The 18,643-nt window shown below is 41.1% G+C and overlaps 1 protein-coding gene across 1 annotated transcript; it reads left to right on the forward strand.

Moving 5' to 3' along the window:
• Positions 1–74: 74 nt before the first annotated feature.
• C7H4orf46 (chromosome 7 C4orf46 homolog) lies at positions 75–16,428 on the forward strand. The gene is made up of 2 exons (XM_069977858.1): positions 75–253; positions 15,977–16,428. The coding sequence occupies exons 1-2, from the start codon at positions 179–181 to the stop codon at positions 16,130–16,132; spliced, it is 231 nt and encodes a 76-aa protein (XP_069833959.1). The 5' UTR covers positions 75–178; the 3' UTR covers positions 16,133–16,428.
• The last annotated feature ends 2,215 nt before the right edge of the window (positions 16,429–18,643 follow it).

Below are 18,643 nucleotides of genomic sequence, written 5' to 3' on the forward strand. Positions count from 1 at the left end.
TGTTAACCTTTGTACGGTTACAATAAAGTTAGTTGACGGAAAAAAAATCTGTACCATGAGAAAACGACTTTCATTGGCTAAAACACTCTAGCCCTGTGATTGGCTAGAGCGGGTAACACTGTCCGCGCCTGTTTTGAAGTCCTGCAGTTCTGCGGATCGCCATCATAGATCCCGGGCAATGGCTAAAGCGGTAAAGGGGGCGCGGAGGGACCCGCGGGAGATGCTGGAGGAAGTGGAGCTGGAGATAGACGATGTAAGCATGGCGGACGGGTGCTCGCCTGTCTCCGGCTTGCTGCCTGTGCTATGACAGTGAGTGGGGAGTAGCAGAAGGGATGTCCCATTGAAGTCTGCTGCTGCCGCTCCTGTTACACAGTGCGACACGCTGCTGACATAATCGTTCTAGGACCACGATCAGTCGACATTGTGCATGCCAGCTGGTGGTCGCATTTCAACATGCGCGGTAGATCGCCAAGTAGGCTGTATATCTAGGGATTTGTGGGGATCACAAGGCTTTTTATTAAGGCCCCATTCACACATCCGTGTCAGTTTTTACTGTCAGGAAATACTGATCCGAAGGCCTCAAATGATATCAGGAAAGTATCAGGATTTCCTGACAGTAATCCGTTTTTATCTTCAGGAAACCATCAGGAAAAGCCTTCAGGATTTCCTGATAAAAAAAAAAAAGGTTTTCAATATGACTGCAGTCACGCTATCAGCACTTCACTGAAATGGAGTCACACTATCAGCACTAGGAATTGCAGTGCTCCTATATACCATGTTTTACGGTAATAGCCAGGACTAGTTAGTTCCAGGCTCCAGAATGTGCCAGGAAGATCACAGGGTGACACCTACATGTGAGACTAACTAAAGAATGCCAACTGTTAACCCCTTCAGGTCCATTCACCCACTGTTAACCCCTCAGATCCACAACTGTTCAATTACCCCACTGTTAACCTCTTCACATCCACTACAATCTAATTCATCCACTGCTAACCCCTTTAGATCCACAACACTTCAATGCATCCACTTTTAACCCCTACACATCCACCACAGTTTAATTCATATACTGTTAACCCCTTCAGCTCCAGGAATATTTTATTTTTTTCTAACTATATGTAATTTTTAACACCTGAAAACCAGGCTCATTTTAATTTATTTCTCTTATTTGTCTTAGACATAGAGGAACCATTATTACTGTAGGGATTCGGAGTAATGTGATGGTAAAGTGTCTATTTGGGGCTATATGTCGCACATTTTGAAGTCCAATAAAATCACGAAATCAAATTGTTATCCAATCTCACTACCATATCCTAGAAGAGCGCTTACTCTGTTACAGGTTCTGTGATTTTCAGACATTTTTACTGTACGGATTCGGAGTAATGTGATGGTAGAGTGTCTATTTGGGGCTATATGCCCCACTATTTGAAGTCCAATAAAATCACGAAATCAAATTGTTATCCAATTTCGCTACCATATCCTAGAAGAGCGCTTACTCTCGTACAGTTTCTGTGATTTTCAGACATTTTTACTGTACGGATTCGGAGTAATGTGATGGTAAAGTGTCTATTTGGGGCTATATGTCGCACATTTTGAAGTCCAATAAAATCACGAAATCAAATTGTTATCCAATTTCGCTACCATATGCTAGAAGAGCGCTTACTCTCGTACAGGTTCTGTGATTTTCAGACATTTTTACTGTACGGATTCGGAGTAATGTGATGGTAAAGTGTCTATTTGGGGCTATATGCCCCACTATTTGAAGTCTAATAAAATCACGAAATCAAATTGTTATCCAATTTCGCTACCATATCCTAGAAGAGCGCTTACTCTCGTACAGTTTCTGTGATTTTCAGACATTTTTACTGTACAGATTCGGAGTAATGTGATGGTAAAGTGTCTATTTGGGGCTATATGCCCCACTATTTGAAGTCTAATAAAATCACGAAATCAAATTGTTATCCAATTTCGCTACCATATTCTAGAAGAGCGCTTACTCTCGTACAGGTTCTGTGATTTTTCAGACATTTTTACTGTACGAATTCAGAGTAATGTGATGGTAAAGTGTCTATTTGGGGCTATATGCCCCACTATTTGAAGTCCAATAAAATCACGAAATCAAATTGTTATCCAATTTCGCTACCATATCCTAGAAGAACGCTTACTCTCGTACAGATTCTGTGATTTTCAGACATTTTTACTGTACGGATTCGGAGTAATAAGATGGTAAAGTGTCTATTTGGGGCTATATGTCCCACTATTTGAAGTCCAATAAAATCACAAAATCAAATTGTTTTCCAAACTCGTTACCATATCCTAAAAGAGCGCTTACTCTCATACAGGTTCTGTGATTTTCAGACATTTTTACTGTAGGGATTCGGAGTAATGTGATGGTAAAGTGTCTATTTGGGGCTATATGTCGCACATTTTGAAGTCCAATAAAATCACGAAATCAAATTGTTATCCAATCTCGCTACCATATCCTAGAAGAGCGCTTACTCTCGTACAGTTTCTGTGATTTTAAGACATTTTTACTGTAGGGATTCGGAGTAATGTGATGGTAAAGTGTCTATTTGGGGCTATATGCCGCACATTTTGAAGTCCAATAAAATCACGAAATCAAATTGTTATCCAATTTCGCTACCATATGCTAGAAGAGCGCTTACTCTCGTACAGATTCTGTGATTTTCAGACATTTTTACTGTACGAATTCAGAGTAATGTGATGGTAAAGTGTCTATTTGGGGCTATATGTCCCACTATTTGAAGTCCAATAAAATCACGAAATCAAATTGTTATCCAATCTCGTTACCATATCCTAGAAGAACGCTTACTCTGTTACAGGTTCTGTGATTTTCAGACATTTTTACTGTACGAATTCAGAGTAATGTGATGGTAAAGTGTCTATTTGGGGCTATATGTCCCACTATTTGAAGTCCAATAAAATCACGAAAGCAAATTGTTATCCAATCTCACTACCATATCCTAGAAGAGCGCTTACTCTCGTACAGTTTCTGTGATTTTCAGACATTTTTACTGTACGGATTCGGAGTAATGTGATGGTAAACTGTCTATTTGAGGCTATATGTCGCACATTTTGAAGTCCAATAAAATCACGAAATCAAATTGTTATCCAATCACACTACCATATCCTAGAAGAGCGCTTACTCTCGTACAGTTTCTGTGATTTTCAGACATTTTTACTGTAGGCATTCAGAGTAATGTGATGGTAAAGTGTCTATTTGGGGCTATATGTCGCACATTTTGAAGTCCAATAAAATCACGAAATCAAATTGTTATCCAATTTCGCTACCATATGCTAGAAGAGCGCTTACTCTCGTACAGGTTCTGTGATTTTCAGACATTTTTACTGTACGGATTCGGAGTAATGTGATGGTAAAGTGTCTATTTGGGGCTATATGCCCCACTATTTGAAGTCTAATAAAATCACGAAATCAAATTTTTATCCAATTTCGCTACCATATCCTAGAAGAGCGCTTACTCTCGTACAGTTTCTGTGATTTTCAGACATTTTTACTGTACGGTTTCGGAGTAATAAGATGGTAAAGTGTCTATTTGGGGCTATATGTCCCACTATTTGAAGTCCAATAAAATCACAAAATCAAATTGTTTTCCAAACTCGTTACCATATCCTAAAAGAGCGCTTACTCTCGTACAGTTTCTGTGATTTTCAGACATTTTTACTGTAGGCATTCGGAGTAATGTGATGGTAAAGTGTCTATTTGGCGTTATATGTTGCACATTTTGAAGTCCAATAAAATCTTGAAATCAAATTGTTATCCAATCTCGCTACGATATCCTAGAAGAGCGCTTACTCTCGTAAAGGTTCTGTGATTTTCAGACATTTTTACTGTACAGATTCGGAGTAATGTGATGGTAAATTGTGTATTTGGGGCTATATGCCCCACTATTTGAAGTCCAATAAAATCACAAAATCAAATTGTTATCCAATTTCGCTACCATATCCTAGAAGAGCGCTTACTTTCGTACAGTTTTTGTGATTTTCTGAAATACTTACTGTACGGATTCGGAGTAATGTGATGGTAAAGTGTCTATTTGGGGCTATATGTCCCACTATTTGAGGTCCAATAAAATCACAAAATCAAATTGTTATCCAATCACACTACCATGTCCTAGAAGAGCGCTTACTCTCGTACAGTTTCTGTGATTTTTAGACATTTTTACTGTAGGAATTCGGAGTAATGTGATGGTAAAGTGTCTATTTGGGGCTATATGTCCCACTATTTGAAGTCCAATAAAATCACGAAATCAAATTGTTATCCAATCTCACTACCATATCCTAGAAGAGCGCTTACTCTCGTACAGGTACTGTGATTTTCAGACATTTTTACTGTACGGATTTGGAGTAATGTGATGATAAAGTGTCTATTTGGGGTTGTATGTCGCACATTTTGAAGTCCAATAAAATCCCGAAATCAAATTGTTATCCAATCTCGCTACCATGTCCTAGAAGAGCGCTTACTCTTTTACAGGTTCTATGATTTTCAGACATTTTTACTGTAGGGATTTGGAGTAATGTGATGGTAAAGTGTCTATTTGGGGCTATATGTCCCACTATTTGAAGTCCAATAAAATCACGAAATCAAATTGTTATCCAATCTCACTACCATATCCTAGAAGAGCGCTTACTCTCGTACAGGTTCTGTGATTTTCAGACATTTTTACTGTACGGATTCGGAGTAATGTGATGGTAAAGTGTCTATTTGGCGTTATATGTCACACATTTTTAAGTCCAATAAAATCACGAAATCAAATTGTTATTCAATCACACTACCATATCCTAGAAGAGCGCTTACTCTCATACAGGTTCTGTGATTTTTAGACATTTTTACTGTACGGATTCGGAGTAATGTGATGGGAAATTGTGTATTTGGGGCTATATGTCCCACTATTTGAAGTCCAATAAAATCACGAAATCAAGTTGTTATCCAATCACACTACCATGTCCTAGAAGAGCGCTTACTCTTGTACAGATTCTGTGATTTTCTGACATTTTTACTGTACGGATTCGGAGTAATGTGATGGTAAAATGTCTATTTGGGGCTATATGCCCCACTATTTGAAGTCCAATAAAATCACGAAATCAAATTGTTATCCAATTTCGCTACCATATCCTAGAAGAGCGCTTACTTTAGTACAGTTTTTGTGATTTTCTGAAATACTTACTGTACGGATTCGGAGTAATGTGATGGTAAAGTGTCTATTTGGGGCTATATGTCCCACTATTTGAGGTCCAATAAAATCACAAAATCAAATTGTTATCCAATCACACTACCATGTCCTAGAAGAGCGCTTACTCTGTTACAGGTTCTGTGATTTTTAGACATTTTTACTGTAGGGATTCGGAGTAATGTGATGGTAAATTGTCTATTTGGGGCTATATGTCGCACATTTTGAAGTCCAATAAAATTACGAAATAAAATTGTTGTCCAATCTTGTTACCATATCCTAGAAGAGCGCTTACTCACGTACAGGTTCTGTGATTTTCAGACATTGTTACTGTAGGGATTTGGAGTAATGTGATGGTAAAGTGTCTATTTGGGGCTATACACCTGATAATTTGAAGTCCAATAAAATTACGAAATCAATTAGTTCTCCATCTTGTTCTTGTTGTTGGACGCTTTTGGTAGACTACTTCCAATCCCAGGAGGGACCAGCTTCATGGCAGATGGAGGATAACCATTAAGAGACTTTTTCAGGACTGTTCTTCTATTCTAGTTTAATAAGTCTATGTTCCTTGTAGGTTTAGGTTAGGGACTCGCAAGAGAATGAGGACCCTTGATGTGGCTTGCGAGCTTACCATATTTCTTGCCTATTTTTTTCTTCTAGTTTTCAACGGTAAAAGATATCTACTAATACCTCATTGAAGATTGGACATCGAGCCATCAAGGAGCCCCACTAGACTAAAGCTGCTTTCACATGCAGCAGATTTTAGGCAGATTTTCTACAGCAGATTGTCTGTTGCCAAACCAAAGTCAACCTGAAGTTTCAAATCTTCTGTAGAAAATCTGCATCAAATCCGCAGTGTGTGAAAGCACCCTTACTATTCTGCAAGTCTTCCCAAGTGCATTATAGGGCCATGCAGCTGCCACTGACTGACAGCTACTTACCGCCCTAGCGGTCTTGTTTCTGCTACCTAATAAAGAGTGCTGAGGGGCCTGTGTGAGCTGCTGGTGCCTGCTGATGCTCCTCCCCCGTGCCGACCTCTATGCTTTTATAGAAGAAGTCTGGCTAAAACATTTTTGTATTGTTATTGTATTGTCACCCAAAAGTTATACAAATCCCCAATATACACCTATTACGGGAAATGCTTAGGAAGCGCTTTTTTCTCTGCACTTACTACTGCATCAAGACTTCACTTCCTGAATAACATGATGATGTCACTTCCGTGATAACATGGTAATGTCACTTCCTGGATAACATGGTGATGTCACTTCCTGGATAACATGGTTATGTCACGACCCGATTCCCAGAGCTGTGTGGGCTGTGGCTGCCGGAGAGGATGATGGCAGGGGGACACTGAGGGATACAGGGCACTGGAGGAACACTGAGCATCCCCCTGCCATCATCCTCTCCGGCAGCCACAGCCCCCACAGCTCTGGGAGTCGGGTCGTGACATAACCATGTTATCCAGGAAGTGACATAACCATGTTATCCAGGAAGTGACATCACCATGTTATCCAGGAAGTGAAGTCTTGATGCAGTAGTAAGTGCAAAGAAAAAAGCGCTTCCTAAGCATTTCCCGTAATAGGTGTATATTGGGGATTTGTATAACTTTTGGGTGACAATACAATAACAATACAAAAATGTTTTAGCCAGACTTCTTCTATAAAAGCATAGAAGTTGGCACAGGGGAGGGGCATCAGCAGGCATCAGCAGGCGCATCAGCAGGTGGCAGAAACAAGACCGCTAGGGCGGTAAGTAGCTGTCAGTCAGTGGCAGCTGCATGGCCCTATAATGCACTTTGGAAGACTTGCAGAATAGTATGGGTGCTTTCACACACTGCGGATTTGATGCAGATTTTCTACAGCAGATTTGAAACTTCAGGTTGACTTTGGTTTGGCAACAGACAATCTGCTGTAGAAAATCTGCCTAAAATCTGCTGCATGTGAAAGCAGCTTTAGTCTAGTGGGGCTCCTTGATGGCTCGATGTCCAATCTTCAATGAGGTATTAGTAGATATCTTTTACCGTTGAAAACTAGAAGAAAAAAATAGGCAAGAAATATCGTAAGCTCGCAAGCCACATCAAGGGTCCTCATTCTCTTGCGAGTCCCTAACCTAAACTTAAAAGGAACATAGACTTATTAAACTAGAATAGAAGAACAGTCCTGAAAAAAGTCTCTTAATGGTTATCCTCCATCAGCCAGCCTCCATGAAGCTGGTCCCTTCTGGGATTGGAAGTAGTCTACCAAAAGCGTCCAAGAACAAGAACAAGATGGAGAACTATTTGATTTCGTAATTTTATTGGACTTCAAATTATCAGGTGTATAGCCCCAAATAGACACTTTACCATCACATTACTCCGAATCCCTACAGTAACAATGTCTGAAAATCACAGAAACTGTACAAGAGTAAGAGCTCTTCTAGGATATGGTAAAGTGATTGGATAACAATTTGATTTCGTGATTTTATTGGACTTCAAAGTGTGGGACATATAGCCCCAAATAGACATTTTACCACCACATTACTCCGAATCCGTACAGTAAAAATGTCTGAAAATCACAGAAACTGTACAAGAGTAAGCGCTCTTCTAGGATATGGTAGCGAAATTGGATAACAATTTGATTTCGTGATTTTATTAGACTTCAAATAGTGGCACATATAGCCCCAAATAGACACTTTACCATCACATTACTCCGAATCCGTACAGTAAAAATGTCTGAAAATCACAGAACCTGTACGAGAGTAAGCGCTCTTCTAGCATATGGTAGCGAAATTGGATAACAATTTGATTTCGTGATTTTATTGGACTTCAAAATGTGCGACATATAGCCCCAAATAGACACTTTACCATCACATTACTCCGAATCCGTACAGTAAAAATGTCTGAAAATCACAGAAACTGTACGAGAGTAAGCGTTCTTCTAGGATATGGTAGCGAAATTGGATAACAATTTGATTTCGTGATTTTATTGGACTTCAAATAGTGGGGCATATAGCCCCAAATAGACACTCTACCATCACATTACTCCGAATCCGTACAGTAAAAATGTCTGAAAATCACAGAACCTGTACGAGAGTAAGCGCTCTTCTAGAATATGGTAGCGAGATTGGATAACAATTTGATTTCGTGATTTTTTTTTACTTTAAAATGTGCGACATATAGCCCCAAATAGACGCTTTACCATCACATTACTCCGAATCCGTACAGTAAAAATGTCTGAAAATCACAGAAACTGTACGAGAGTAAGCGCTCTTCTAGGATATGGTAGCGAAATTGGATAACAATTTGATTTCGTGATTTTATTGGACTTCAAATAGTGGGGCATATAGCCCCAAATAGACACTCTACCATCACATTACTCCGAATCCGTACAGTAAAAATGTCTGAAAATCACAGAACCTGTAACAGAGTAAGCGCTCTTCTAGGATATGGTAGTGAGATTGGATAACAATTTGATTTCGTGATTTTATTGGACTTCAAATAGTGGGACATATAGCCCCAAATAGACACTTTACCATCACATTACTCAGAATCCCTACAGTAAAAATGTCTGAAAATCACAGAATCTGTACGAGAGTAAGCGCTCTTCTAGGATATGGTAGCGAAATTGGATAACAATTTGATTTTGTGATTTTATTGGACTTCAAAATGTGCGACATATAGCCCCAAATAGACACTTTACCATCACATTACTCCGAATCCCTACAGTAAAAATGTCTGAAAATCACAGAACCTGTACGAGAGTAAGCGCTCTTCTAGGATATGGTAGCGAAATTGGATAACAATTTGATTTTGTGATTTTATTGGACTTCAAAATGTGCGACATATAGCCCCAAATAGACACTTTACCATCACATTACTCCGAATCCCTACAGTAAAAATGTCTGAAAATCACAGAACCTGTACGAGAGTAAGCGCTCTTCTAGCATATGGTAGCGAAATTGGATAACAATTTGATTTCGTGATTTTATTGGACTTCAAAATGTGCGACATATAGCCCCAAATAGACACTTTACCATCACATTACTCCGAATCCGTACAGTAAAAATGTCTGAAAATCACAGAACCTGTACGAGAGTAAGCGCTCTTCTAGGATATGGTAGTGAGATTGGATAACAATTTGATTTCGTGATTTTATTGGACTTCAAATAGTGGGACATATAGCCCCAAATAGACACTTTACCATCACATTACTCCAAATCCCTACAGTAAAAATGTCTGAAAATCATAGAACCTGTAAAAGAGTAAGCGCTCTTCTAGGACATGGTAGCGAGATTGGATAACAATTTGATTTCGGGATTTTATTGGACTTCAAAATGTGCGACATACAACCCCAAATAGACACTTTATCATCACATTACTCCAAATCCGTACAGTAAAAATGTCTGAAAATCACAGTACCTGTACGAGAGTAAGCGCTCTTCTAGGATATGGTAGTGAGATTGGATAACAATTTGATTTCGTGATTTTATTGGACTTCAAATAGTGGGACATATAGCCCCAAATAGACACTTTACCATCACATTACTCCGAATTCCTACAGTAAAAATGTCTAAAAATCACAGAAACTGTACGAGAGTAAGCGCTCTTCTAGGACATGGTAGTGTGATTGGATAACAATTTGATTTTGTGATTTTATTGGACCTCAAATAGTGGGACATATAGCCCCAAATAGACACTTTACCATCACATTACTCCGAATCCGTACAGTAAGTATTTCAGAAAATCACAAAAACTGTACGAAAGTAAGCGCTCTTCTAGGATATGGTAGCGAAATTGGATAACAATTTGATTTCGTGATTTTATTGGACTTCAAATAGTGGGGCATATAGCCCCAAATACACAATTTACCATCACATTACTCCGAATCTGTACAGTAAACATGTCTGAAAATCACAGAACCTTTACGAGAGTAAGCGCTCTTCTAGGATATCGTAGCGAGATTGGATAACAATTTGATTTCAAGATTTTATTGGACTTCAAAATGTGCAACATATAGCCCCAAATAGACACTTTACCATCACATTACTCCGAATGCCTACAGTAAAAATGTCTGAAAATCACAGAAACTGTACGAGAGTAAGCGCTCTTTTAGGATATGGTAACGAGTTTGGAAAACAATTTGATTTTGTGATTTTATTGGACTTCAAATAGTGGGACATATAGCCCCAAATAGACACTTTACCATCTTATTACTCCGAATCCGTACAGTAAAAATGTCTGAAAATCACAGAAACTGTACGAGAGTAAGCGCTCTTCTAGGATATGGTAGCGAAATTGGATAAAAATTTGATTTCGTGATTTTATTAGACTTCAAATAGTGGGGCATATAGCCCCAAATAGACACTTTACCATCACATTACTCCGAATCCGTACAGTAAAAATGTCTGAAAATCACAGAACCTGTACGAGAGTAAGCGCTCTTCTAGCATATGGTAGCGAAATTGGATAACAATTTGATTTCGTGATTTTATTGGACTTCAAAATGTGCGACATATAGCCCCAAATAGACACTTTACCATCACATTACTCTGAATGCCTACAGTAAAAATGTCTGAAAATCACAGAAACTGTACGAGAGTAAGCGCTCTTCTAGGATATGGTAGCGAGATTGGATAACAATTTGATTTCGTGATTTTATTGGACTTCAAAATGTGCGACATATAGCCTCAAATAGACAGTTTACCATCACATTACTCCGAATCCGTACAGTAAAAATGTCTGAAAATCACAGAAACTGTACGAGAGTAAGCGCTCTTCTAGGATATGGTAGTGAGATTGGATAACAATTTGCTTTCGTGATTTTATTGGACTTCAAATAGTGGGACATATAGCCCCAAATAGACACTTTACCATCACATTACTCTGAATTCGTACAGTAAAAATGTCTGAAAATCACAGAACCTGTAACAGAGTAAGCGTTCTTCTAGGATATGGTAACGAGATTGGATAACAATTTGATTTCGTGATTTTATTGGACTTCAAATAGTGGGACATATAGCCCCAAATAGACACTTTACCATCACATTACTCTGAATTCGTACAGTAAAAATGTCTGAAAATCACAGAATCTGTACGAGAGTAAGCGCTCTTCTAGCATATGGTAGCGAAATTGGATAACAATTTGATTTCGTGATTTTATTGGACTTCAAAATGTGCGGCATATAGCCCCAAATAGACACTTTACCATCACATTACTCCGAATCCCTACAGTAAAAATGTCTTAAAATCACAGAACCTGTACGAGAGTAAGCGCTCTTCTAGGATATGGTAGCGAGATTGGATAACAATTTGATTTCGTGATTTTATTGGACTTCAAAATGTGCGACATATAGCCCCAAATAGACACTTTACCATCACATTACTCCGAATCCCTACAGTAAAAATGTCTGAAAATCACAGAACCTGTATGAGAGTAAGCGCTCTTTTAGGATATGGTAACGAGTTTGGAAAACAATTTGATTTTGTGATTTTATTGGACTTCAAATAGTGGGACATATAGCCCCAAATAGACACTTTACCATCTTATTACTCCGAATCCGTACAGTAAAAATGTCTGAAAATCACAGAATCTGTACGAGAGTAAGCGTTCTTCTAGGATATGGTAGCGAAATTGGATAACAATTTGATTTCGTGATTTTATTGGACTTCAAATAGTGGGGCATATAGCCCCAAATAGACACTTTACCATCACATTACTCTGAATTCGTACAGTAAAAATGTCTGAAAAATCACAGAACCTGTACGAGAGTAAGCGCTCTTCTAGAATATGGTAGCGAAATTGGATAACAATTTGATTTCGTGATTTTATTAGACTTCAAATAGTGGGGCATATAGCCCCAAATAGACACTTTACCATCACATTACTCCGAATCTGTACAGTAAAAATGTCTGAAAATCACAGAAACTGTACGAGAGTAAGCGCTCTTCTAGGATATGGTAGCGAAATTGGATAACAATTTGATTTCGTGATTTTATTAGACTTCAAATAGTGGGGCATATAGCCCCAAATAGACACTTTACCATCACATTACTCCGAATCCGTACAGTGAAAATGTCTGAAAATCACAGAACCTGTACGAGAGTAAGCGCTCTTCTAGCATATGGTAGCGAAATTGGATAACAATTTGATTTCGTGATTTTATTGGACTTCAAAATGTGCGACATATAGCCCCAAATAGACACTTTACCATCACATTACTCCGAATCCGTACAGTAAAAATGTCTGAAAATCACAGAAACTGTACGAGAGTAAGCGCTCTTCTAGGATATGGTAGCGAAATTGGATAACAATTTGATTTCGTGATTTTATTGGACTTCAAATAGTGGGGCATATAGCCCCAAATAGACACTCTACCATCACATTACTCCGAATCCGTACAGTAAAAATGTCTGAAAATCACAGAACCTGTAACAGAGTAAGCGCTCTTCTAGGATATGGTAGTGAGATTGGATAACAATTTGATTTCGTGATTTTATTGGACTTCAAAATGTGCGACATATAGCCCCAAATAGACACTTTACCATCACATTACTCCGAATCTGTACAGTAATAATGGTTCCTCTATGTCTAAGACAAATAAGAGAAATAAATTAAAATGAGCCTGGTTTTCAGGTGTTAAAAATTACATATAGTTAGAAAAAAATAAAATATTCCTGGAGCTGAAGGGGTTAACAGTATATGAATTAAACTGTGGTGGATGTGTAGGGGTTAAAAGTGGATGCATTGAAGTGTTGTGGATCTAAAGGGGTTAGCAGTGGATGAATTAGATTGTAGTGGATGTGAAGAGGTTAACAGTGGGGTAATTGAACAGTTGTGGATCTGAGGGGTTAACAGTGGGTGAATGGACCTGAAGGGGTTAACAGTTGGCATTCTTTAGTTAGTCTCACATGTAGGTGTCACCCTATGATCTTCCTGGCACATTCTGGAGCCTGGAACTAACTAGTCCTGGCTATTACCGTAAAACATGGTATATAGGAGCACTGCAATTCCTAGTGCTGATAGTGTGACTCCATTTCAGTGAAGTGCTGATAGCGTGACTGCAGTTCAATATGGTCTAGTATGCCAACATACATCACAAGTACCCACATGGCTCCTCGTGTACCGTGCCACCGTCTCCCCCCTCGTGTACCGTGCCACCGTCTCCCCCCTCGTGTACCGTGCCACCGTCTCCCCCCTCGTGTACCGTGCCACCGTCTCCCCCCTCGTGTACCGTGCCCCTGTGTGTACTGTGTCACCATCTCACCCTCATACCATGTGTCATCCTCTTATCTGTTGCAGAACTACAAGTCCCATTATGTGATTTAGTTCTGCATATTATTACACACCATGCTGGGAGATGTAGTTCTACAGCCTACCCTATATACGATGCTGGGGGGTGTAGTCCTGCATATTATAACACACCATGATGGAGGATGTAGTTCTACTGTGCCACTGCCTCCCCCCTTCTATACCGTGTCAACCTTTAATTTGTTGCAGAACTACAGCTCCCATTTGAGCTGCCAATAGCACTTGATAGGAGTTGTAATTCTGCAACCTGGATGACTGCAGGTTACAAAACTACCACTCCCATCATGCCCTGATAGCATTCCATGATGGGAGCTGTAGTTCTGCAACCTGGATAGCCACAGGTTGCAAAACTACAACTCCCATCATGGATTGCCATCAGGGCATGATGGGAGTTGTAGTTCTAGGGGTGGTGTCACCTGTCCTGGATCCTGATCTTTTCCTGAGGGAATGGGGGTCAGAGGCCGGCCAGGCAGCGCTGGACCTCAGCAGCGCCCCAGGTCTGGGGGGATGAACGGAGAGGTCAGGCGGCCGGCAGGGCAGCGGTGAGGGCCCAGGATCCAGCGCTGCCAGGGTCTGGGGCAGCGCGCTGATGCCAGGTAGGGGGACTTGGGGGAGTCGGGCAGCTGGCCAATTCAGAACTCCGGACGCTTTCCTGATGTGCATCGGGAAAGCGTCCTGTTTTCCGGCGCCCATAGAGTTTTATGGGGGCGTCCGTGCCAGAATTTCGGATGAAAATAGGACAGGATGTAAAAAATTCCTGACCTATTTTCCAGAAGGGTGTCCGTAACTAATGTAATCCTATGGGTGCGGAAATCTGGACAGTTTTTCTGGACCTGTGAAGGGGCCTCACAAATGACAGCCAGACTGTTAAACCCCCCCACAGAGAACAAAGGGACATTTGGCTGTGCTGAGCATTTCCCTATATACAGAGGATGGAAGAGAGAACCGTCAGCCATAAGATCAGGGCAGATTTCTCTTATTATCACAGTCTGGCCAGTTTGACATAAAATGATATTCCTGGACATCCCATATAATCTGACCAGTGGCCTAGCGGTCGCCGCCGAACACTGGCCGCTGCCAAGGGGGGGCCCTCGAGGCCCCCCTTGCCACCAGACTGCCCCCTCCCTCCCGTTTGGCACAAACTGCATCTGTGCTCTAACTTTGCACCACCCTCCCACCTCCCCGCCCTCTTCATCATTAGGAATGCCACTGGAACATTTTCTCCATGCTGAACACTGCACAGGTGCTTAACGATCCAGCCCATGTGCCGGGCCACCACAGGTGGGGAATAGGAGGCAATCTGCCTGGAGCATTCCTAATGATGAAGAGGGTGGGGAGGAGGGACGGAGGGGTGGTGCAAAGTTAGGGCACAGATACTCCCGTTTGGCACAGGGCTGCAAGTTTAAAAGTTTTTTAGGACAATAACTGCATTACCCAGGCAGCGCTGCATTACAGATCTTGTATTAAAAGCAGCTATCCAAAGGTACAAGAGGTTTGGGGAGTCAGATTGTGGGTACAGAGTTGCTTTAATGTGGTCTGATAGAAAGCATGGATCCTCAACCCCCAACAGGCACATGTCTTAAGTTATAAATCATCCAAAAGACACTTCCCAATAGGTTCCCAAGTAATAACATATCCAGCAGACAGGTAAGATAAACATTAGCCCAAGATAAGAAGAGAGACAACAATGGAGACCTTGGAGGATGTCTAGAAAAAACAGTTAACCCTTTCATATACATTCCATTCCTCATTACTCTGTCACATAATTTAAAGGACAACTCCAGCACTGGGGAAAAAAACACTGACAGACACAGATCCCATCACCATCCCTTCACCACCATCACAATTTGAAACCCCCGTTAGCTTCGGTTCTTTCTCACTTCTGGGTTCCTCTGTAATGAATAGGAGAGAGAAGGCTGCAGATGGGCATGTGCGCCAGTAGCCTTTTCTCTCCCATTCATTACAGAGGAAGGAGCTGAAGAGGGGGAAGACTAGCCCCCCCCCCCACCCGCTTGTGACGACATTGACACAAAATGGCGCCGGTAAAAGAGGATGTGGTTGACAGTGAATGGGTAAGTATAGCTTTCTTTCACTTCCGGGGGGGAACGGCTCCAAAAAGCTGGTTAAGACACAATACAAAGTATATAACTTTAATGTTTGTGAAATATAGGGGAATAAACCCGATTGAGTTGACTTTTAATGTGATAAAACTGTCTGACTCTCCTATGTATACAGACTATACTATACAGAGCCATCTGGAAGGAGAGATCTGACATTTTCTTTGATGCTTCTCATCCCTGATGAAACCATTCCTAATTTTGGAGAATGAAAACTTGTGGGCAGCAGATGCATACTGTTACAATGTATGCTGTAGGCTACATGTATGCTGTAGGACTTCAATGTGCAGTTTTTGTACTGTATTTTCATATCATTGCTTCTTGCCTCTAGTAATGAGTGCAAATTATAACTTGTGTTATTTTGTAGGCTGCCTTCTCATTGACAAAGATTCTTGAAGCAACGTCTGCTGTGTCGTCTCAAGTTGAAGAACTAGCTGCCAAATGCAAAGAGAATGCCCGCTTTCTGAAAGCTTGGAGAGACCTTTTGAAAGAGGGACATCAGTCATTGCAGTCCAATATTTAATCTCTTACTGACCCTGGCAAGTCTTCACTGAAGCTTCAGCTACAGAAACACTGTATAACCTTCATCCGCTATGGATATGCTTTAAGTCTGGTTGGGCCAATGTCTGGAATATTTTGTTACTGGTTATGTGAGCGCTTTTTTTCCTCCAGAGCACAATGCACTTTTTATCATTGTAAAGTGTTGCTTAATGTTGAGTCTTGTACTGTATGTTACAGCTTCAGAAAGCTCTCTTTAGCTCAGATGCTTGTTGGCTAATTGTTCCATAGTGTAAAACAGTATTCACTACAACTTCTTATAAAGCATTGTTTTCCAAGTTGACTTTTTTATTTAAAAATTAGGCTTGCACAGACAAAATGGCAGATGGACATTGAGTATAATATGCTGGGAGTCTGAAAACCAGGGCTGTGGAGTTGGTAAACCGCAGCTCCGACTCCTGAATTTTATCAGGACCGTCTCCAGATCCTTCATAAATGGCCAGTCAGACACCAGGGGACTTATTTGTCCAACTAATGTAAAGTAGATTTGGCTCAGCAGCTTCAGTGTAATGTCCTACATAGAAATGAGCGAACCTTGAGCATGCTCGAGTCCCTCCGAACCCGATCGTTCTGCATTTGATTAGCGGTGGCTGCTGAACTTGGATAAAGCCCTATGGCTATGTGGAAAACATGGATATAGTCATTGGCTGTATCCATGTTTTCCAGACAACCTTAGAGCTTTATCCAACTTCAGCAGCCACCGCTAATCAAATGCCAAACGTTCGGGTTCGGATGGACTGGAGCATGCTCCAGGTTCGCTCGTCTCTAATCCTACATAATCCTGGGGCAAACTCTGAGTAAATTAGGAAAGATATAAAGCAGATTCTCCTGTGTGTGCAGTGGATGCAGCCAGTCTCCAGCCTCCATGTCCCGAACAACTGAGAACTAGACTACATGGAGCAGGGGGTCTTTTCCTGCTGACAGTCTTCTATGTTTCTAACTAAATTTTCATCATACAGAAAAGATGCCAGAACCCTGTGATATAGAGGGTTCAGCTATAGGCCCAGATTTATCATCTCTCGGCGTCTGTGCTCCTGAATCATTGCAGCCCCAGAGGAACTACCCACTCCGCCAGTCAGTGACTGCAGTTGTGTCCCACCTCACTCACTGATTGGCTGAGCGGGCATTTCTGAGTGGGACCATGACATCATAGGATTGGGAGCACATTGTACTGTGGGGGCACGGGGATGGGTAAATAGGACTTCTTTATTATTATGCCTCCCCCCTGCCCCCCCCCCCCCCCCTGGATTTTTCACTAATGCCAGACTACCCCTTTAATTTCTGCCTCTCTTTCTCTACGCAAGCCTGCTGCAGGCATAGAACACTGAAGAAAAGCACACAGGGAGGCATTTATTAAGTCCGGCGTTTTTTACGCCGGACGTAAAAATGCCCCCGCAGCTCTGGCGCTACGAAGATTTATGTAGAGGCGGACTGCCTCTACATAAATCCCGTGCGTGCCGTTGCGCACCGCCGAAAACCTACGCCAGCTGAGGACTGGAGTAGGTTTTCGGCGTACATTTTGGCGGAACGGATGATAAATCGCGCGGACTCGGAGTCCGCGCCCTCTGTTCCGCCCCCTTTCCGCCCCCTGGCGTACTCGGCGGAAAGTGCCAATTTGCGAATATTTTATTCGCAAATCGGCCATTTGCGTATAAAAAAATACGCAAATCGGCACTTTCCGCCGAAAATCATCCGTTGCCGGATGATACATGTGGCCCACAGTCTTCTCTCCCACACTGAGGACAGTCTGTCCACACTGAGGACAGAGGCTACTGCTACACAACGTATGGCTTCTCCTCCTGCTCCTTCTCTTTATTACACAGGATATCTTCATCTTCTGGGCCTGCACCCACACACCTGGTTCTGCCTTTTCAAAGCCTAGTGTTCGTATAACAAGGGGTGGGCATACCACTCCTGGCCACAATGATAAGTGCCTAGTCGGTACACCCCAGAACCTTGCCCACTGCTAACAACATAGCCTTGTAATCTGGTCCCTAAGCTAGCTACGTCGTAACCAGTAAAGCCATAGCTATACTAATTTTGAGAGTGGATGAAAGTTTAGCAGGAAGGAGGAGGGTGCTTGATAACAGGAGAAGTAAGCATTTTGTCTGATAAGATATATTAAAAAGTTTTTTGTTTTTAAAATATTTGGTTACACACACATTTTTTATTATTTTCATTGCACAAGCCAAACTTGATTTAGTAGAACCTGAAAGGGTTCATGTCTTACAGCCACAAAATTGTTGCTAAAAGTCAGCCCCCTGGAAAAGATCTGATATCTTACTTAATATGTTGGCCACCGTTGAAAAATATGAAATCCAGTGTTGTAACATCAACAAAAAATCTGTCATACTTTTTATAGATACTAGGTGTAGGTTGGATAAGAAAGTATGATCTGGTAGGGTACCTCTCCTTTGTAAGAACCTCTCCACCATTATTTCTTTCTGATTTCACCCTTTGTTTGAGCACTAAATTG

This window comes from Dendropsophus ebraccatus, chromosome 7 (genome assembly GCF_027789765.1).
Source record: "Dendropsophus ebraccatus isolate aDenEbr1 chromosome 7, aDenEbr1.pat, whole genome shotgun sequence".
Classification (NCBI taxonomy): Eukaryota; Metazoa; Chordata; class Amphibia; order Anura; family Hylidae; genus Dendropsophus; species Dendropsophus ebraccatus.

Bases quoted from the DNA above. Each gene is read 5' to 3' on its own strand.
- C7H4orf46 (XM_069977858.1), top strand. From the start codon at position 179: ATGGCTAAAGCGGTAAAGGGGGCGCGGAGGGACCCGCGGGAGATGCTG. The intron at 254-15,976 runs GTAAGCATGGCG...GTTATTTTGTAG, and splicing joins TGGAGCTGGAGATAGACGAT to GCTGCCTTCTCATTGACAAA.